The sequence below is a fragment of the Drosophila teissieri genome, chromosome 2L (genome assembly GCF_016746235.2).
Source record: "Drosophila teissieri strain GT53w chromosome 2L, Prin_Dtei_1.1, whole genome shotgun sequence".
Taxonomy (NCBI): Eukaryota; Metazoa; Arthropoda; class Insecta; order Diptera; family Drosophilidae; genus Drosophila; species Drosophila teissieri.
Window position 1 is genome coordinate 10,068,604 of NC_053029.1, and position 20,173 is coordinate 10,088,776.

The window sequence follows — 20,173 nt, forward strand, 5'->3', positions numbered from 1 at the left end:
ACAGTCCATTCGTTGAAAATACATATGTGTAAAATCTTATGTTTACATTTCTGGATTACTGGCCTTAAAGTGGCCCTCGTGCCAAGTTTTGAGACGGTTCGAGATATCTGTGAATGTTGGACGTTTTACTGACTGCTCATGCCAGCACTCGATCATAAGCGAGTAGACAGCAGTGGGGCAGTTTTCCGGAGCGGAGAGCAGTTGCCGTGAACGGATGAGATTGATTACTTCCTGATTGCTAAAACCGTAGTATGGCTAATGGGAACATAGCGTTAGATATTGCGAGTTTATATCATGTTTGAGGTACTTGCCTGCATTCCATAGCTGTATATTTCCCATAGAACGACGCCAAAGGACCAAACATCGCTCTCTGTGGTAAACTTTCCGTACAATATCGATTCCGAGGGCATCCATCTTACAGGCAAAAGCGACTTCGACTGAACCCTGCAATGAAAATCCACCAAAAACTTGTTGCTGTTTGTAACTGCAAGCTTGATATATCCGAAGTCTTACCGATAATAATCTGAGCTGTAAATGTCTCTGGATAGTCCAAAATCGGATATTTTCACAACCAAACCCTCGTTTACCAGACAGTTGCGGGCTGCCAAGTCGCGGTGAACGTAATGATGGGCTGACAGATACTGCATTCCCTCGCTGATTTGGAGAGATATTTGCAGGAATTCCAGCTGCGATAGGGACTTGCCTTCGGTGGGTGAGTTTGAGATCAGGAATTCGTGCAAGTCGCCATTGGCCATGTACTCGAACAGCATGCAGTAGGGCTCTTTGTTCAGCACCACACCCAATATGCACACAATATTCTGATGCTTTAGATCAGAGATTAGTTCGATTTCGCGCTTAAAGTCCTGCTGCGTTTTCACTGACGCGTTTTCCTTCAACGCCTTAATGGCAACTGTTATGGTGGTTTTGTTGGGCTGCAAGAGCTGTCCCTTGTAAACTTTTCCTATAATGATTGCATATTGAGAATATTATATCCCCGGACTATACCACATTTACAAACCAAAAGCTCCTTCCCCCAGCTCCTCTAAGAACTCAACATCTTGCAGAGTAAAGTGGTTTATCCTCAGTAGAGTATTCCTCTCGATGAGCTTGGAGTTCAGAGCAATGTGATCGGTTAGATTTCCCAAGTTTCCCCTGCCAGCATCTTGGGCATTGTTAAGCTGCGAATTTCCGTAAATATTTTTATCGGCGCTGGGTGTGTTGATCTAAAAGTATAATGGTAATAGTTTGGTATATACTTTTGCTATTTTAACATACATTATGAATATTCCTCATTCCATAGTGCATGATTGTTCTTCTTTTGAAAAGTATTATGCCAAATATAATTATAAATATTAAGATGATGGCTGCAGTCGTTCCGACAATGGCAATCCATATTTTATCCGCGCATTTTGGAATATCACAAAGTTCGATTATGCGTTCACGCGAAGAGTCCACGAAACACCAAGGGCTATTTTCCACGCTTCCAGGATTTCTTAAAAAAGTTTAAAAATTTTTAATTATTTTGAATTCAGTTTGAGTACATGACAAAATGCAATAATTACCTGCAGTAGTTCTGACCGATGAGTTCAGGAAAATCAGAGATTTCCTTCATCAGCCAAGACCATCTTAGACATGGCTTTCCGGATGCGGAGACGTTTGCAACTCCTCTGTAGGTCGACCCGTCCTCCCAGTAACAGTTCTCCGTCTTATCCACCTCAATGGTGATGCCCAAGGACAGGCAGTCCTTGTGCTGTGGCAGCTTCTGGCAATCCTCAACTCCCACCATCCCGATGACGGGATGCCGTTTGGCGATGGCGTACTCCTTCTGGCACAGCTCGTTCTCCAGCAGTTCGCACTCCTCGCGGCAAATGCGTTTTAGGTTCTCAGACTCCCTAGTTGGTGGGTATTTACTCGATATATCTGTGCTGAAGACATCTTCGTAGATGGTGGATTTCTTCTTGAAAATGCTTATGTTCTTAATGTCCTTCGACTTGGTTCTCTTCCGGCGAATGGTGACGTTCTTTAGCTGTTTTGCATTCGTGGCCACATTGGCGAAGTACAATAAGTTCGTGCGCTCTGGAGTCCTGCAAATTGGCATTGAACTGAAACACAAGCTGGGCAAAGCGTACATGCGGCAATTGGCATTCATATCCCTGAAAATATCCACTTAGAATCAGCTACGAAATGTTGAATTTCTATTATACTCACTTGGACTCCCTGATTACCCCATATGCTGCCTTCAAGCGCTCCTCCAAGTCGTGCATGGTGAGATTGGGGGATACGAAGACATGGGCATTGCTCAAGACATCCCGACAGATAGTGCCATTGTAAATGTGGCAGATACCTGATGATTGCTGGAAACTAGACGGCAAATATTACATTGAATATTTACATTTTGAATTTAATTTTAAGAAATTAAGGCGTCTAAAGAATTCTGTATTCGAGTACACAATAGGTTTGTACATTTTGAAACGTATAAAACATTTGAAGCTCCTGATTTCAATATTTCAAATGCACACAAGTGTATGCCCTTTTTTTTTCTGAAACTTCAGCTTTTGTGTTTAAATACCTACCCATATATTCCGGAGTCCACATTATGGCTCCCCACATCCTTTTTTGTAAATAAAAGTAGGAGCGAAAAGCACACGATAAATGCAGAATATTTGTTCATATTGCTTAAACTAACTAACAATATGAAGCCTTTTGTTATTTCAATAGCCCAATCGACATGCCAACGAATCCGAAAATATTTTTGTATTTATCCTTTCGCGAAAACTTTATATGGCATACAACATTTCATCCCCCGACGAAGTCGTTGGGGTTGTTGACTCCTTATCGATGAATCGATATATTTAGGAGTGCTAAGATTAAGAACAGAGAAATTAAAATAAAATTTTGTATAAATAATAATTCAAACAACATTAAAATGCGGTTAAGTATTCGATATAAAAAAAATGTATTTAGTTTTGTTTAACGAGGATGGTACGTTGACTTCAGTACCATATGAAATAACATTTTAACAGTGAAAAACTAGTCGAAAGTACTTCAGCATTAACAATGTATTTGGTTAAAGCATTTTTTTAATATCTAGGGATTATCTATTGCTTTCGGTGTTCCAATCGTAGCTCGGCTTTACTCCATACTGTCGACAGTTTCCTCGGTAACAAAGCCCACAATGCTAAACGCAGTTTCCTCGCTGACCCAGAGAAGCCCTATGACTAATGCCTCCAATACGCCGATGACTGCTCCCGCGCATATATCCAGAACATAATGACGCTGAAGGATGAGCCGTGAGATGGCCACGCTTACAGCCCAGGCTGTGACCGGTAGCAGGAAAACGATGTGGAGCGGGTACAGCTTAGCGAAGAACAGGAGCACTAAGAATGCCCTGGAGGCGTGGCCCGAGGGAAAGCTAAACTTATCGGGTCCAATGGTCAGCATATCCTTGCTGGCAACCGGTCTTCTTCGACGAACGAGCGCCTTCAACACAGACACGACAACCACATCGAGTATCAAGCCGAAGAGCATATTGACTTGCATTTGATACAAGCTCTTCGAGCTGAGCAACCAGATGAAGGCAATCCAGCATGCGAACCAGGCAATTCCATCGCAGGATATCTCCAGAAATTTGCTGTGGATCCGCAGGGACTTGAAGAATGTCAGGTTGGAGACGGCTACAACGAAACGCTTGGACACCTGCACATCCTTCTCCAAGAGGTATTTAAGTGCTGGTGATGACTACAGAAACAAAGTTCAAAAATTATCACTTATCAGCTTAGGTGAATCATCATTGCCCAAACACCAACCGTCTTCATATCGCTGTATATTTCAACTCTTTTGTTTTTATTTATTGCTAGTGATGGCAGTATTTCTCATTCGTCATTCGATGCACACTCGATAAATCGAGCGAAGGAATTACTAATGAATGAAACGGTGATATGGAACAGAGCGCCTACTTAGTTTTGTATCTGTATTTAAATATTTGCAGGTGCATAGGTTTATTTATAAGTTATAAACTTTTTATAGGTATTAAAACCCTAGTTAAACCTGATTTTAATAAAAAGTCAAGTGGCTGACTTTAGTCGTTTGTGGTTTTGGCCCTACTACAATCTGGGCACACCGATTTAAATAACTTTGTTGTGATCGAATATTCCAATAGATTTTCGTATATTGTATTGTATCCATGTACAATTATTCTCATGCGAAAGTGCCGCAGATAGTTGGTTCTTAAATTTCAATAACATTAACATAGTTTAAAATGCTCGCCACTTTGAGTGCCCAGTGTGTAGAATAAAATAGAAAAAAATCGATTTTATATTTTCACAAGAAAATCTGTACTTCTTCGTTAAATGGTAAATAAATATTATATTACGTTCCTATCACATCAGATATCGAATCCTCCAAAACAATCCTGCAAAACGTGCCATAATCGATTGAAACCAATTACAGTTGTGCCGGTTATGAAAAAATTATTGATATTTAACATAAAATGTCAACTGTCCAGGGTGTGTGTACCTATGTATGCGCAAATGTCTAACGTTTACATATCGACACTAGCCGAAGCGAAGACCGCTTTATTATCTGCAACGCAAACGAGCGCATTTTCAATGTATGAATACGAGCAATATCTTCTATCTGAAAGATAGTTTGAAAAGTAACTAAATTATCGACCCACATTCGTTTGAATGTATGTATGTACATATGTTTGTATGTAGCTTACATCTTACATATGTATACCAGTAGAAGTTTACAGTTTTCACCAGTATACAAATCGTGTGTATGTACATATTTACACAGGCTACGGCATGCATACACATGAACTTATGTACATCGCTGTGGTCCAACATTCCGTACTTTTATGTTTAAGCCGACATATCGATTTTAAATCGGTTTTACTTCTGTGCGTGCCGCTAAACACTTTGCTTAAAGAACGAAACGGTCGAATATGAATATTTGATAGGTGTTTTTCCAACCATATTCGTGTTGTCCGGCAAACATATAAATGTTTATCAATAGAAAAGGTCGGCATTTGAAGTCGGCTCAAAGAAGTCAATGCGTTATGCAATTGTATCTTTTTTTGAGAAACTCGATATTCTTGCTCGTGGTTTGGCAACAAAGTCGCCACACACTATCCAGTGAATTTCACCCCTCGCGACAACGGGGCCACTTAATGGCCATAACATTCTGCCGAAATAAGGCCAGCAAAGTTCATGTTTTTCTACCCCCTAATCCCAGTCGCAGACGAAGTTTTCTGAAAACTGCCTCCACCCATTTGGAATGGAGCCATTCAGACGGCGCGGTCTGTGCTCCTTATATAAAACAGAATCCTACTGAAACCGAGTGCTCTACACATATTGATTTATCTTATTTACCCACTTCCAAAGGCCGATATGCTCCTTGCTCTCAACTAGTAATAAATAAAATCAGTGAAAAATGACGACAGCTCAGCACCAACACTACACCGTCGAGGTGGGAGACACCAACTTCACCATCCACAGTCGGTACATTAACCTACGGCCTATAGGATCCGGTGCCCAAGGAATAGTATGGTAAGTGGATCTTAATATTTCATTACATGTTAATTTAAAGGTTAACTTAAACGTTAAAAAACCTTAAAATCTATTTAATATTTTGAAAAAAAGTAAATATATTTATATATGGTGATATTTCTAGATATAGTAATATTATTTTATTGAAAGAGTAACAAGCAAAGCAACTTCTGTAACATTCTATTATATTTTATTTGTAAGACTAGATAAGACGAGATAAAATTTAAAAAAATGTCTAATTTGTCTAATATTAAATGCATTGCAGCGCCGCTTACGATACTATCACCCAGCAGAATGTGGCGATTAAGAAACTATCTCGACCATTCCAAAATGTAACCCATGCCAAGAGAGCATATAGGGAATTCAAGCTAATGAAGCTTGTTAACCATAAAAACGTAATAAAACTCGGCCCTTTAACTGGAAATTGTTTTTAAAAAAGAATTTAATCCATAGATAATTGGCTTACTTAATGCTTTTACGCCGCAAAGGAACTTGGAGGAGTTTCAGGATGTCTACCTTGTCATGGAGCTAATGGATGCTAATCTCTGCCAGGTCATCCAAATGGACTTGGATCACGATAGAATGTCTTATTTGCTTTACCAAATGTTGTGCGGAATAAAACATTTACACTCAGCAGGAATTATTCACAGAGTACAGTATGCACATATCATTAAACGAACACGAAAATTAAACAATCAATTGTTTGCAGGACTTAAAGCCATCCAATATAGTTGTAAAGGCAGACTGCACTCTAAAAATTTTAGACTTCGGTTTGGCACGTACTGCAGGAACTACCTTCATGATGACTCCCTATGTGGTCACCCGATACTACAGGGCTCCGGAGGTCATTTTGGGCATGGGGTACACCGAGAACGTGGACATATGGTCCGTTGGGTGCATCATGGGCGAAATGATAAGGGGCGGTGTGCTGTTTCCTGGAACGGATCATATAGATCAGTGGAATAAAATTATTGGTAAGCTACTGCATACGTTAGGCTTGATTCTCGTTATGACCGTCAGCATTTTTCGTTTCAGAGCAATTAGGTACACCATCTCCCTCATTTATGCAGCGGTTACAGCCAACCGTCCGAAACTATGTGGAAAATCGTCCTAGATACACTGGATACTCATTTGATAGACTTTTCCCCGATGGCTTGTTTCCAAATGATAATAATCAGAATAGCCGCAGGAAGGCTTCTGACGCTAGAAATCTTCTTAGTAAAATGCTAGTCATTGATCCAGAGCAGCGGATATCTGTGGACGAGGCTTTAAAGCATGAATATATCAATGTGTGGTATGATGCTGAGGAAGTGGATGCTGTAAGTGACTTTTCGATGAACTAAGTTTCGAGGAATTGGGTTTCTGTAATCTCTTTATTCCATCTATTTCAGCCTGCTCCGGAGCCATACGATCACAGTGTAGACGAGAGAGAACACACTGTGGAGCAGTGGAAGGAGCTAATCTATGAGGAAGTCATGGACTACGAGGCACACAACACAAATAATAGAACGCGGTAGAGAACGACTTTTTCCTCCTTAGTCAGTCACAAAAAAACTAAAGCTTACCAACAATACGGCGTGTATTGTTAAATTATTACAACAAATAAAATATTCAAATTGTATTTAAAAATATAGTAACCATTAAAAAATAAAATCAATATGCAAAACTTTGTAATTTCTTACTCATCCTTGTTTTTTGAGCCCGTTTTCTTAAGTTAAACAGTCATAATACCACTTTATTTATTTCATTGTCCAGATTTTAAAAGCTTTAAATTACATTTTAATCTTTTTATTAATGTATTGTCTATTAATATATTTAAAAAAGTTAATCGTTAATAGTTTGGTATAAAATGTCCATATACACTTTTAGAGAATTTTATTTTTTCCATAAATAGAATTTAGAAAATAGAGAATTTCTAATTTCGTTGACGTAAATACTTTTCTTAAATATAAATGTTGTAAAATGTTGATTTAAGAAAAAACTGTTATACAAAATTCGAGCTAGTAATAAACAAATCAACCGGTCATTCGATAACTAGTTAAGTATCGAATAAGCCGGCTTGAAAATCGGGATGGCAGCACTCACCGGTGTAGAGATCGGGATGGCAACATCATACTGTTATTCCTATGCTGCGATAACGATTACAGCAAAGTGTCATCGCGAATAAATGTGGGTTTGATAATAAAGAATTGCGTTGGTGAACAATAATAATACAAATCCTAAATGTATCGCGCGGATAACTTGTAAACACTGATTTCGTGCATATCGGGTATACGGGCAGCTAGAAGCCTTAGGTAACACATGCCCCAGCCACATTGTCGTTGAGGTATTATTTCCCATATCCATGTGCGTTTGTAAATGATACCACCAGAGTGTGCCATATGTATCGTTGTTTGTACATACATGCCTACGGGGAAAAATAACTCGCAGATACATATGTATGTAAGATGTATTAGAATTCCACAGATATATGTACATATATATATGTATATTTATGATGCTCATCTATAAAACAAAATATGTACAAACATACGCGCGCACGTACATACATATGTATGTACATATATGTATAATAAAATGAGCATCTAGCTGCGGTTATCTTAATGCAATGCGCAGAAACCTGAAAACGAAATAAACAATCTTTACAGCGCCAGCACAGTGAGCCAATTATGAATTCACAATTCCAATTCCCATTCCGAATTCCATCGCTTACATCCTAATTCGAATGAGTCGCGCCGCGTAAGCTGCACTCCAATATTGACATAAACGACGTAATTGCGTGTTTTGATTGCGATTTCCGATGTTCGATGTTGACAGACGGCAAGGATTTTTGCCACCCGACATTGCGAATGCTTTTCGCGTGTTTGTGCTGTGAAAAGCGATTTGTTGTTCCGGCCATGGGAAATATTGTGTGCTGTTTATGCTTCGCAAAGGAAATGTTTCGCACCAAACTCATGTATCCAACAAACATAAATCCTATAACTTAAGCATAATACATGTGTTTCCAACATAAAAAGTGTTTTCTAATATATATTTTATAATTATGGTATGCCATCAGGAAGACAGAAAGTGAAAGCCAACCAAATCAAATATATATAATATAAGCACGTTGCCTTGCAGGAACTGAGATCGGACATCATGGCATCAATATCGGATGACGGCATGGCGCTGAGTGGCTACCTCAAAAAGTTGAAGACCATGAAGAAGAAGTTTTTTGTGCTGTACGAGGAGACCAGCCATTCAGCTGCCCGTCTGGAATACTATGATAGCGAAAAGAAGTTCCTGCAAAGAGCCGAGCCAAAAAGGGTTATCTATCTGAAGAATTGCTTCAACATTAACCGCCGCTTGGACACCAAGCATAGATTTGTCATTGTGCTCTCCTCCAGAGACGGGGGATTCGGCATCGTTCTCGAGAGCGAAAATGATTTACGTAAATGGCTGGACAAACTACTAGTTCTACAAAGGAACATCGCCAATTCGAATGGAACAGCGCACTCAGCTTATGGTATGCCAAACTATAACTTCCAAACGATAGCTTGTATAAACATGAACACTACATTTGATTTTACAGACCAAGTTTGGCAAGTTGTCATTCAAAAGAAGGGTATTTCGGAGAAAGTTGGAATCACCGGAACCTACCACTGTTGCCTTACTTCCAAATCCCTGACATTCGTGTGTATAGGACCGGAAAAGACTCCCAATGGCGAGGATCGCGTTGCTAGCATTGAAATACTTTTGACCACGATCAGGCGGTTAGTTGTCGCATTAAAACTGCAAGGGATTGTAATACAATTAAGTCTTATTTACAGATGCGGTCATGCATCCCCACAATGTATTTTCTACGTTGAACTCGGCCGCCAAAGTGTCTTGGGATCTGGCGATCTGTGGATGGAAACGGATAACGCAGCTGTTGCTACTAATATGCACAACACCATACTGAGGTACCTTACTTCCATCACAATGTATTCTTAATTGAAACAAATTGAAGCTTTTAAATCAACCTAAATAGTTAAATTCTTAATTAATATCAACTTTAACATTAATATTTCTGTTCTTTTTTTCAGCGCTATGTCAGCTAAAACAGAGTCGAACACGAATTTAATAAACGTTTATCAAAACAGACCTGACTTGAGTCATGAGCCCATGAGAAAGCGATCATCGTCTGCAAACGAAGCTTCGAAGCCGATTAACGTAAACGTTATACAAAATAGTCAAAACTCTCTCGAATTGCGGAGCTGCAGTTCGCCCCATAACTATGGTAAATAATTTATTTGAATGTTTTAACGCAGAATAAATGAAATTTAAATGTTTCAGGTTTTGGAAGAGAGAGATGCGATAGCTTACCGACCAGAAATGGAACCCTAAGCGAGTCCAGCAATCAAACATACTTTGGTTCCAACCATGGACTGCGATCCAACACTATATCTGGCAACCGTCCGCACTCAACCAACAAACATAGCAATAGTCCAACGTTCACCATGCCATTAAGATGCTCAGAATCAGAGTCATCAATTAGTATCGAAGAATCCGACGACAACGGAAGTTATAGCCACTACAGATTAAAGTGAGTTACTGCAAAATAATTAATAAACACTCACTAATTAATTATTTTATAGCACGCGGACATCGGAGACGGCTATTCCTGAGGAAAACATTGATGACTTTGTCAGTGCTGAATTTAGCAAAGTCACTGAACCAAATGGTAATGCATAAGAGCATTTTCTAACATGAATTGCATTTCATCAATTGCTTTTGTTTAACTGCAGAGAGTGACGAAAACTACATACCGATGACTCCAATAAATCCTACTGATGCTATCCATGAAAAAGAGAAGGCTGACATGCAGAGATTGGAAGATGCATCTCTGAATTTTGACTTTCCGGAGCACGCATCGGAAAAACTTGCTAAGGATTATGATCTGGACTCTGATAACCAGTAAGTACTCGTTTCGCGCTATCCAAAATGCATAGTAATGTAATCACATATTGTTACAGATGCGGACGTCCCATTCGTGCCTATTCGATAGGGAACAAGGTTGAGCATTTAAAGTTTAATAAGCGCCTGGGACATTTGAATGATACGGGCCAAAATCCGAATCGCGTGCGAGCCTACTCGGTTGGTTCCAAGTCGAAGATACCGCGGTGCGACTTGCAGCGAGTGGTCCTTGTGGAGGATAATAAACATGAGTTCGTAGCGAATAGAAGTCAGAGTAGCATTACAAAGGAAGGATCCAGCTATGGCACAAGTGGCAACCGGCAAAAGAAATCTACAAGTGCTCCACTCCTAAGTCTGAAGAACCAGATAAACTCTGACCGAATGAGTGACTTAATGGAAATTGATTTTTCGCAAGCAACCAATTTGGAAAAGCAGAAGTTCATCAAGAACAATGAAATTCCGAAATACATTGAAAACGTGTTCCCGAAAACCCCCAGAACCGATAGCTCCAGCTTAACTCTGCACGCCACAAGTCAGAAAGACATTTTCAATGGAACCAAACTAAATACCACTGCGAACGCATCCGAGGATGGTTACCTTGAGATGAAGCCAGTCGGTAATGCATACACTCCCAGTTCGAATTGCCTTCCAATTAAAGTAGAGAAGCTCAAGCTATCAGACTACACCGCACCACTCACAACAACAGCACCAGTGCACGACTTAAACAAAATTAGTACATACAATATATCCGCTGAGAAATGGAGAGAACAGCCCAGAAGCGAGGAAAAAAAGTCGAACTCCCCACTAAATGAAAAACCCTTTAGCTTGAAACCAACAACTGTCGAGAGTAACAGCCACGATGTGCGTACAACAAACAATATTGATTGTGAGCAAGTGACCGTGCAAAGCGACAAACAAAATAATTTGGATGACACGATTGTTGAGAACAACAATTTGGATATTGGCGGCCATGAGGAAAAGAAATTGGTTCATTCGATAAGCAGTGAAGATTACACACAAATTAAGGACAAATCGAATGATTTCACAAAATTTAACGAAGCCGGCTACAAAATTCTTCAAATTAAAAGCGACAGCTCACTCATCTCATCGAAGCTATACCAAAAGGGTATTCACAAAGATAACTTGGAGCGATCGCATAGACTTACGGAGAGTGTTAATACGATTCCTGATAATGCCACCGCCAGTAGCTCAGTCACCAAATTCAATATAAGCGCAAAAGCAGCTGACTCGCGAAGCACAGATTCAAGTACACCACAAAACATTCTTCAGACTAAAGATTTAAATTTCCCGTCAAGGTCTTCGTCTCGCATATCCCAGCCGGAGTTGCACTACGCCAGCCTAGATCTTCCCCATTGTAGCGGCCAAAACCCAGCTAAATACCTGAAGAGAGGTTCACGCGAATCTCCACCCGTGTCTGCATGCCCGGAGGATGGAAATACCTATGCGAAAATTGACTTTGACCAATCAGACTCCTCTTCCTCCTCATCAAACATATTTAATACGTAAAGTTTGGAAATTTATGACTATATCTATATGATTTGTTTAATATTGTACATTTATTGTAAATATTCTCTGACAAGCAAAGCTTAAAATTTTGGATGCTAATAAATAAATTTTATTTAAATTATAACATTTCCTTTGTACTCTAGCCTGTACTCTGCGAGTAAGGTAACTTTTTTTCGGGGGCTATTCTATATGAAGTTAAATTAACGCGATGGTAATTTGTCCATGTATACTCCTTTGGAATCTAACTTATTGTCTTGGGGTTATTTTTAACCATAACTGGGTTCGTAGTAATCGAGCTAACCTCTTGCCGGCTATTTAATAGCTTTCGTTTAACTTTCCTTACCAATTGCCTTCTGGTTTTCGCTTTATGTAGCCATAAATATATTCTAGCACCAATACCCACAAAATGTATGTGAACCGGGTGGCTTTTTTTAGACCAGACGTTCCAGTTATCTTAAGAGCGCATTTAAAAATTGAATTGCTTTCCATTTATTTAATACAATTTTGATTTCTGAAATATTTCATCTGTTTTTATTGATTCCATGATTTAGACTCTATTTCAGATCCTAGCGTTACAGTGCATCCGTTTTATTTGCTAACGTTGCCCTCCTCGTTCGCAGAATTATTCAGATCACTGTTGTTGCAAGTATCTCCAACGGATGCGCCAACGTTAGCGACATAAAGGGCGGGGTCTATGACCTTCGGAATAGGCTTTATTTCGGTTCCAAGTTCTTTTTCAATCCGATGCAGGTCAAACCGATCCTCGTAGGTTATCAGATTGATAGCAATACCTTAAAATAGAAAAAAAATGTGGAAATAAGTTCACTATTCACAGTAAGGAGAATGTAATCTGGTTATGGTATAATATGAACTGAAGAAATTGAGAACATACAAATGTATTTAACTTACCCAAATGACCAAAACGTCCTGAGCGACCAATTCGATGCAAGTATGTCTCCGCCATTCGAGGGAAATCGAAGTTGATCACTACATTCACAGCCTGCACGTCGATACCTCGGGTGAACAGGTCAGAGCACACCAGATTCCGACAAAGTCCTTGGCGGAAATCGTGGAACACTCGGTTTCTGTGTGCTTGGGCCATCTTTGCGTGAATATAGTAACAGCAATATCCAAGCTCTGTGATCTTTTTAGCCAATAACTCGACACGTTGCGTGGAATTGCAGAATATGATAGACTGATTGATTTGCAGCTTAGAAAACAGCGTATTCAAGCAGTGTACTTTTTGGCGCTCTTGTACGAATGCATAGTACTGCGTGACACCCTTTAATGTTAGCTCCTCCATCAGGTTGATCTCGTAAGGCTCGCGTAAATGCTTCTCCATGAAATTCTTGACTGTTAGTGGAAATGTTGCGGAAAATAGCAAGATCTGTGGATCCTTCGGTAACTTTAGTATAACATGATCCAGCATGCCTTGAAAATCAAGCGACAATAGTTTATCGGCCTCATCCAAAACTAATATCCTGCAATGCGACATATCGGCAACTTTCTTGTCCATCAGATCTAATATTCGTCCGGGAGTGGCAATAATTAATTGTACTGCACGCGTAGGGAAATAGAAAAAGTTGCAATTAAAGTGTTAAATAGTTATTAAACTATCAAACCCACCTTTTTGATAAATACGAAGAATGTCATCCTTCAGAATGGTTCCTCCCGTTGTAACCATTACCCGGATATCAAGATGTTTCGCCAGCTCAATACATATCTGTGAGGTTTGTAGCGCCAACTCTCGGGTGGGGACCATCACAAGTGCCTGAATGTAGTCCTTGGTTGGATCTATTTGTTCTAAAACTGGGATGCAGTAGGCTCCTGTCTTGCCTGTGCCGTTCTTGGCCCGAGCCAGCACATCTTTTCCACTTAAAGCTATAGGAATAGCTGCTTCCTGAATTGGCGAAGGGCGCTCCCATCCCTTCTCGAATATACCCATAAGCAGTTCTCTTTTAAGGCAAAACTCCTCGAATTCATTGCCTCGCGTATCGGTCACATCCTGCAAAATGCGATACATTTATTTGTTTGTTTGTTCGTTTGTGCTCAAATTGCTTAAATCTAGATTTATTTTTTGTCGGCAAACTCACAGTTGTTTTGAATCGGTTGTCCTTTGGCGGCAGCTTCAGCTTTGATTTCCAGCCCATATCGTCACTTGTGTTTCCAGCAATTTGAAGATCATTTATAAGCCTGGATGTACAGAAATTAATAAAATGGTAATTAATATTAGGATATTAACCACATAGATTTATTCTCAACTACCAAAAATCATTTGAATTGCTTTATTTTTTAAACAGTAAGTTTAAAAATGGGGAAAAAAATGCAATTGTTCTTAAGAAGCCGCTTTTGTAAATTAATTTTTTTATGTAAAGCCAATGTAAAGCTAATTTTTAAGCCATGTATTAATAAAACAATTTAAAATATTAATTTCAATTTTATATCGGCACCAAAGTTGGCTAAAGCTTTAAATACATAGTAATAGAGGTTAAAAACTGAACAATATAAAAGCGACTAAACTTAACATCTTTTCTCTTTCGCACTTTTGTAGAGCAGAGAAAAAGAAACGCTACTCCAAATTTTAAAATGGCAGCCCACAAGTAACTGTTCACGCTGCTGAAATGCAAAAAATACCTGTTTTCTTCTGATCTCAAGATTTGAGAGTCGCGAAATAGCAGTTTCACATAAATATATCTTTATTTTCTGAATGATTTAAGGCTGTGCAATTATATTAGGCAAATTTTTTAGCGGTAAACATGTCCACGAGTGCACATGTGCAACTACATATGTACATAACTCTTTTATACAAACGTACATATGTTCCGCTAATACATACAATCAATTGAAATAAATGTGGAAATTACATTGTTTTGGTTTTTTCATTAGATAACATGTTTTGGCACGCTCAGTTGTGCATAAATACATGATGTTGCAAATATACAGATCTTCGGCTTTTACATGTTCAATCATTTGCAAAAATGGACGTTCTGAAGCATAAAACAGCTTGTGTTTTCGGGATCTAACCATAAATATGGCCTAATGAATGTGCATGCATATTTAGGTTTGGTGAGACACCAAACTTGGGTGCTCTTGTGAAAACAAGTAAATAAATATTAAATATACAAACCCCTTGCTTGTTAAATTAGTGTGCCCAGAATTTAACTTTTCAGTCATCATTATTCACAGTGAAAATTTAGTTTAGTTTCTTTAAAAAATGTATTTCGCTCTCTTTACTTTCGGCTGACTAAAGAAGTCACTGTATTCACCGATTTTTATATACTGCTCACGTATTCAACTTTGCGTTTCAATATAAAATTTCATTTAGCTTCAAAATAGTGAAGTCGCCTTACAACATGCTATCAATAATACAAATTTCTGATGACTCTGAAAATATTTTCACTCGGTGTAGATAATAAATCTATATTACCTTGACTTGAAACGTTGGAATGAAACCACTTTTTCACAAAAGTATTTCAATAAAGAATAATTGAAATTTACATATGGCGTAATAAAAACCAATAAAGATTTAATTATTGGTCCACATATGAAGGCAAAATATATTTTAATAAAATCCGGCATTTCAGTTTTTCTCCTTTATAACAACCACGGATACACTTGTATATTTATATATTAAACTTTTTTAATTCGAATTTGTTTAAATAAAAAATCATTTCCAAATAGCAATATTACTTCGAACAGGGCTAAGCACCATGAAAATATTACTTACTTACATATTATTACATTTAAGTGGTGCTGGTACTTACAATGTGTGTGCTCTGGACTGTAATAGCTTAAGCAGCTGTGTGCCAGTGTGAACAGGCCTTTTTTTCTTATCTTCTTCTTGTAGGAACGATCGAAAATTTTTGAACGTGTATGAAATATAACTTTTGACTTGAGGTTAAAATTGATTGTCGGCGGGTAATATAATAAGTTTTAAGATATAAATTAAAAGTATTCATTAATTGCTATAAGATCGCTCAAACAAGCATTAGAAACTGTTATGCAATTAAATCTATAACACAAATCTCAGCACTATAAGGATTTGCATTTTTTTACTTATTCCGATTGGACAATCACAGCATACATATACACATTAATATAATCAAGTTGTACTTGCGATTTATACTATATATACTTTACTTTTATTTTAATTAATTATTCCAGGCAGAGATATAAATTGCATTTATGTATGCCTAAGACTTTGTGATAAGACCAGAGTAAAATAGATAATTTTATATCCTTGACTGTTGTTAGTTAATTACTTAAGGATACTTGCATATCCTTGACTGTTTTTAGTTAAGTACTTAGAGTACTTACACAAATAAAATATCCTTGTCGGTCTAATGTTTACCTCGCGCACCTATGTACACATGTACCTTATCAATTTCGTCTTAATGAGCTTTGCACAATGCCCACAAGACCAGTCGCATTTCTCCTGCCGTCAGAAGTAAGTGTACAAAGTCATCAATTGAATTGTGTAGCTAGATATGCGTAAGAACAACGTACCTAAACCAATATGCGACCATTTGGGTGTGTTGATACCATCCGTGAGCACCCAGCATGCTAAGTGTTAAGCACTCCATGGGGCATAACTTATTTGTATAAGCTTACGAATCCATAAATGTATTCCCTATATACGTCGACTTGTGTCCGTCTGTGTGTAGGCCAAATGTTTACCCATAAACATTCGCATTTGCTCGCGAAGGAATCGCGAAGACTTCAGTTCAGTTCGTTAAATCCGGCAACTGCATGCGGTTCGAAGTGTATTTGGTCCGATAACAATTCCTCAATGATAAGATATGAAAAGTCCGTTCTAAGAAAAGATACAAACATTACACAAGCTCGTAAATTGGTCATTGGGAATATAAGCCAAGGCGTAAACAATGATCATCGGACTAAGTTTAATGTGCCTGATTTTAAGTGGCATTTCAAAAGTGTTCGCCGTTCAGTTGTGCTGCGCCGCGAATTCGTTACTTTTCAAATACCACAATTCGGACAATGCGGAAATATTCCAGTGCGCTTCCGCCGACAGCAACCTCAGTGAATTTCCGAATCTTAGCCAAGTGATAGGCAAATTGATAGCCCCAAAGGGCCTTGGATTAGAAAAAGCAACCAATGACTCAGGCCACCAGTTCCCCTCGCTATCAAGGTGCCAAAACTTCACCAGCCTGAGCATAAGTGATTTAGGTGAACGCCCGTTGAATTTGCGAAATAACTCGTGCATTGGACTATTAAACAGAAGTCTCATCGTTTTATCTTGTGAATTTGAAAAGAATGTGCCGTCTCAAAGTGTTGGATTTGTAAACAAGTGCTGCCCACAGGGATTTATTTACGTTTCCGAAAATAATACATGCAAACCGGGTGAAAGCGATTTATTTGTTTATGCCTCCATCATCAGCAGTCCAATTATATTTTTTGATAACACCCTAAACTGTTCCGACAACAGAGCACTGGTGGAGTACACGGTGTCCTCCGGAACAGTGCACTTCCATAATAATTCCCTCATCTGGAGAGATGGCTCCCAAAGTTTGCCGAGCTCCAAGTTTTGCATCGAAGCTATTTATGACTTCGACGATGCGGATTTGGATAGGAGAGCAGTTCCGGAACAGAAATACCTGGTGCGTGCTTGTCAGGAAACCAAAATTTGCCAAAAAATACCCTGTATTCGACGTTGTTGTGCCGAAGGTGAAATGTATGCCAAAGGAAATTTCAGTACCTATTGCAAAAACGATGGCAACGTTTTGAAGTTCGAGGGTTTTCAGAACCTGAATATAAACGCAAACTTCTCAAAGCCCTCAGGTATGCCGTCACCACTTTTATAGTTTTTTTTATTGTTTTCTTTTAGCAGGAAATGGGCGCCTATTGAACGCAGTAATCGCCCATTAAAGTCGTAAACTTAATGATCAAAAATATTAATAAGAAATGGAAGCAATAGATTTTGATGTTATCCATTTGTCTGATCAAATTAGGGGTATAAACAATTGTTTTCAAGTGCCTAGCAAATGTTTCTATCGAAGTTATTATCTACGTCATTCATTAGTGTTGACATTTTTCGTTAGCTTTGTCATTTGAATTATTTTTGTCAAACTTTCTTATCTGGCTAATCAACCTATGAATGACACATATGCTTTTAATTGACATAGGTCCGATTTTAAAACGTATGTTCAATACTTTTCAGATTTCGGAATCGTTCACGGCTTACAGTGCCCAAAGTTTCGCTTGGATCCTGATAATTTTCCTGATGATTCGCACACGATTAATCCGTCCAATGGCTCACTTATCATTCATAACACTTTCAAAACGTATACTAATACTCAATACTGCTTGGAACGGGTTAGACCCAATCAAAAGGTAAACTCCTTCCTATTTAAATCAAAATAATTGTAGTGTGTTGTGTTTAATAATCCTAATTATTTGCCTTCGTTTCTTTCAGAGCAGCTTTATACATTTCTGTGCTTTGATAATAAGGTGGTAACTGGGGATAGGATTCGCTTTAAGATGTATCCGATTGGACTTCTCATATCCTGCTGCTTCTATGCCCTCACTCTGATTGTTTACATCTCCATTGCCAAATTGCGAAACCTTCCCGGAAAAATCCTAATTTGCCTCGTTAGCAGCTTGTTTGCGGCATATCTTGGAATCGCGCTGGGCCAATTGAGACCCACTTCAAATGACGACATCTGTTTTCTTTCTGGTGTGTACTGCAACCATTAAGTAATTAGGTTCTAATCCTGCTGGGACAGCAGACTAAAAGTTATTATCCCATAAAAGCGGATAATCGATTGCACTCGCTTTTATTAAATTTTTATACTCCTGAACTCCTTATTTGTATAGAGGTATTCTGTTTCATTCTCTTGAGCAATATTTTTGTATTTTTATATCAGAGTTATATGTGCACATATTCCTAGGCAATATAATTTTTAATATATTTATTCCTCCATTCTCTTTAAGGATTTTTCGTGTACTTCTGTTTAATGGCTGCATTTTCTTGGATGAACATCACTTCCTTTGACATATGGAAAACTTTCGGGTAAGTATAACTGCTTTTCAAAAGTTTGAATATAGAAAAACGTAAACTTATATGTGTTTTTATTCGATTTGCAGATCAACGAAGATTAAGAGCTGCGAAAAGAGCGACCTGAGAAGGCAGTTTATTTGGTATTCGTGTTATGGCTGGGGGCTACCAACTTTGCTAACTGCAATAACCATAGCTTTTACGAAATCTGACATTTTACCGGATGTGATTCGGCCAAATTTTGGACACGGTCGTTGCTGGTTTACATGTAAGCTAAGGATCTTGTTAGAAAACGATAAAGTGATTATTTGTATAAATTTCAGATGATTCTTTTGGATCAGCAAGCTTGTTGTTCTTTTCGGGACCTGTTGGCATACTATTTATTATAAACTTGGTTTTGTTCGTGCTCACGATGAAGTATTGCAACAAAGTAAAAAATGAAATATACAAGATGCAAAGCTTGAACAGCGATAAGCCAGTGCTGAAAAGGCGATTTTTTCAGGACAAAACCAGATTTGTTATGAACACGAAATTGTGTTTTGTGATGGGCATCACCTGGCTGCTGGAAATAGTGAGCATTTTGTTTTACGATCACAAGAAAACGTTCTTCTGGACTATCAGCGATTCGTTCAATGTGCTACTTGGTATTTTTGTCTTCATCATATTTGTCTTTAAGCGCAGAATTTATAACGAAATTATGATTAAGTTCGGTAAGTTTCGATGGCATCAATTAAATAGCATTTAATTCAAGTAACTATATGTAATTTATAGGTCTACAAGCAAGCCCGAGCACTGCATCCACTAGAACCCGCGCTGGCTTGACCAAGTCATATGCTCCAACTAGCACAGCGATGACCACGCTTCGATCTTCTCCAGGCAGCTGTGAGCTTAAGCGCCAAACGTCGACGAAACCAGAAAACGAAGTAATGCTTTAGATGGTTAAATAACTTATGATTAACTAATTATAATTTGTAGAGCCTTATGACACTAGTCCCTCAGATTAATCATTAATACTATGTGTATAATTTAGCTGTGTATTGGAATATTTATTTAATAGGTAATTTGACTTCTTTTTATACTCGTGCGTAAAAGAATTTAATTAATAAAAGAATGCCGAATAAATGACTTAATCCTATATCTCTTATTA

General features: G+C 38.3%; 6 protein-coding genes and 1 long non-coding RNA gene across 12 annotated transcripts; 3 read left to right on the forward strand and 4 right to left on the reverse strand.

Annotated features, from left to right (window-relative positions):
• Positions 1-2: 2 nt before the first annotated feature.
• On the reverse strand, positions 3-2,722 carry LOC122621743 (tyrosine-protein kinase transmembrane receptor Ror). The gene is made up of 8 exons (XM_043799707.1): positions 2,574-2,722; positions 2,209-2,361; positions 1,563-2,153; positions 1,276-1,492; positions 1,019-1,223; positions 514-961; positions 312-444; positions 3-255 (listed from the first exon to the last, which is right to left on the reverse strand). The coding sequence occupies exons 1-8, from the start codon at positions 2,669-2,671 to the stop codon at positions 43-45; spliced, it is 2,058 nt and encodes a 685-aa protein (XP_043655642.1). The 5' UTR covers positions 2,672-2,722; the 3' UTR covers positions 3-42.
• Positions 2,723-2,937: 215 nt separating this feature from the next.
• Positions 2,938-3,910, reverse strand: LOC122626163 (phospholipid phosphatase 6). The gene is made up of 2 exons (XM_043806317.1): positions 3,807-3,910; positions 2,938-3,738 (listed from the first exon to the last, which is right to left on the reverse strand). Exons 1-2 carry the CDS (start codon positions 3,813-3,815, stop codon positions 3,133-3,135), a joined length of 615 nt encoding a protein of 204 aa, XP_043662252.1. The 5' UTR covers positions 3,816-3,910; the 3' UTR covers positions 2,938-3,132.
• A 231-nt stretch (positions 3,911-4,141) lies between these two features.
• On the forward strand, positions 4,142-7,184 carry LOC122622430 (stress-activated protein kinase JNK). Its single transcript, XM_043800854.1, has 7 exons — positions 4,142-4,352; positions 5,385-5,549; positions 5,815-5,944; positions 6,003-6,200; positions 6,259-6,523; positions 6,585-6,868; positions 6,941-7,184. The coding sequence occupies exons 2-7, from the start codon at positions 5,434-5,436 to the stop codon at positions 7,064-7,066; spliced, it is 1,119 nt and encodes a 372-aa protein (XP_043656789.1). The 5' UTR covers positions 4,142-4,352; positions 5,385-5,433; the 3' UTR covers positions 7,067-7,184.
• On the reverse strand, positions 6,343-11,782 carry LOC122622468. 3 transcript variants are annotated; one of them, XR_006326298.1, is made up of 3 exons: positions 11,651-11,782; positions 6,540-6,803; positions 6,343-6,484 (listed from the first exon to the last, which is right to left on the reverse strand). It is a non-coding gene; the product is annotated as an uncharacterized LOC122622468 (long non-coding RNA). The 3 variants fall into 3 exon arrangements; XR_006326300.1 differs by lacking the exon at positions 11,651-11,782 and adding an exon at positions 7,635-7,759; XR_006326299.1 differs by lacking the exon at positions 11,651-11,782 and adding an exon at positions 7,232-7,345.
• Positions 7,709-12,114, forward strand: LOC122622335 (insulin receptor substrate 1). Of its 3 annotated transcripts, none has more exons than XM_043800738.1 (9): positions 7,709-7,843; positions 8,670-9,054; positions 9,121-9,301; positions 9,359-9,490; positions 9,614-9,807; positions 9,864-10,113; positions 10,166-10,251; positions 10,316-10,484; positions 10,544-12,114. In XM_043800738.1, the coding sequence occupies exons 2-9, from the start codon at positions 8,688-8,690 to the stop codon at positions 12,009-12,011; spliced, it is 2,847 nt and encodes a 948-aa protein (XP_043656673.1). In that variant the 5' UTR covers positions 7,709-7,843; positions 8,670-8,687; the 3' UTR covers positions 12,012-12,114. The 3 variants fall into 3 exon arrangements, with proteins under 3 accessions (XP_043656673.1, XP_043656665.1, XP_043656657.1); XM_043800730.1 differs by having other exon boundaries at positions 7,741-7,875; XM_043800722.1 differs by lacking the exon at positions 7,709-7,843 and adding an exon at positions 8,313-8,595.
• Positions 12,115-12,476: 362 nt separating this feature from the next.
• On the reverse strand, positions 12,477-15,358 carry LOC122622398 (ATP-dependent RNA helicase me31b). Its single transcript, XM_043800814.1, has 5 exons — positions 15,139-15,358; positions 14,105-14,204; positions 13,638-14,016; positions 12,921-13,568; positions 12,477-12,802 (listed from the first exon to the last, which is right to left on the reverse strand). Exons 1-5 carry the CDS (start codon positions 15,186-15,188, stop codon positions 12,600-12,602), a joined length of 1,380 nt encoding a protein of 459 aa, XP_043656749.1. The 5' UTR covers positions 15,189-15,358; the 3' UTR covers positions 12,477-12,599.
• A 1,411-nt stretch (positions 15,359-16,769) lies between these two features.
• Positions 16,770-20,112, forward strand: LOC122622356 (probable G-protein coupled receptor Mth-like 3). 2 transcript variants are annotated; one of them, XM_043800750.1, is made up of 7 exons: positions 16,782-17,810; positions 18,190-18,362; positions 18,450-18,705; positions 18,963-19,041; positions 19,116-19,294; positions 19,350-19,736; positions 19,798-20,112. In XM_043800750.1, exons 1-7 carry the CDS (start codon positions 16,895-16,897, stop codon positions 19,959-19,961), a joined length of 2,154 nt encoding a protein of 717 aa, XP_043656685.1. In that variant the 5' UTR covers positions 16,782-16,894; the 3' UTR covers positions 19,962-20,112. The 2 variants fall into 2 exon arrangements, with proteins under 2 accessions (XP_043656694.1, XP_043656685.1); XM_043800759.1 differs by lacking the exons at positions 18,963-19,041; positions 19,116-19,294; positions 19,350-19,736; positions 19,798-20,112 and having other exon boundaries at positions 16,770-17,810; positions 18,445-18,619.
• The last annotated feature ends 61 nt before the right edge of the window (positions 20,113-20,173 follow it).